A 662-nucleotide genomic window follows, 5' to 3' on the forward strand; every position below is an offset into this window, starting at 1 on the left:
CCCAAAGGGGCCCCCGTACCCTCCCTGGGGGCCCCCCTGCATGGGCCCCCTCATGTCGAGGGGCCCCCCAGTGCCCCCTCCCCCTTCTGCCAGCGGAGGCATCATGGGGCCTCCAGGGGAGCCCCCCATGGGGCCCCCCATGGGGCCCCCGGGGGGGCCCCCCATGGGGCCTCCCCCCGGGGGCCTCATTTGCATCCCTGGGGGGCCCCCTGGGCCCCCCATCTGGGGTTGCATTGGCCTGCCCATGGGTCCCCCAGGGGGGCCCCCCATGGGGCCCCCCGGGGGACCTCCCATAGGGCCCCCGGGGGGGCCCCCCATGGGGCCTCCAGGGGGGCCTCCCATAGGGCCTCCCATAGGGCCTCTAGGAGGGCCTCCCGGGGGCCCCTGGGGGCCCCCCATGGGGCCCCTGGGTGGACCCCCTTGGGGGCCCCCCATTGTACCTCCTGGAGCTCCCTGGAAGCTTCCTTGGGGGCCCCCCATGCCGGGTCTTGGGCCCTGGGGGCCTCCCATGGGGCCCCCCTGGGGACCTCCCATATTGCCCATGGGGCCCATTCTTGGGGGCCCACCGGGGCCTCCCATAGGGGGGCCCCCAGGTCTTTGCTGGGGGTTCATGGGGCCCCCCATACCCTGGGGGCCCCCCTGGGGCTGCTGCATGGGCCTGC

At 76.4% G+C, this 662-nt stretch overlaps 1 protein-coding gene across 1 annotated transcript in view; it reads right to left on the bottom strand.

Moving 5' to 3' along the window:
- Window positions 1–579, bottom strand: part of ETH_00043470 (uncharacterized protein) — a gene marked incomplete at both ends in the record, with an annotated part of 933 nt that extends 354 nt beyond the window's left edge. The window contains one exon of the mRNA XM_013376114.1: window positions 20–579. Coding sequence (XP_013231568.1) covers window positions 20–579 — 560 coding nt within the window. The remainder of the gene's footprint in view (window positions 1–19) is intronic.
- Window positions 580–662: the final 83 nt, after the last annotated feature.

Source organism: Eimeria tenella, genomic scaffold, assembly GCF_000499545.2.
Source record: "Eimeria tenella Houghton genomic scaffold, Eth_scaff3157, whole genome shotgun sequence".
Lineage (NCBI taxonomy): Eukaryota > Apicomplexa > Conoidasida > Eucoccidiorida > Eimeriidae > Eimeria > Eimeria tenella.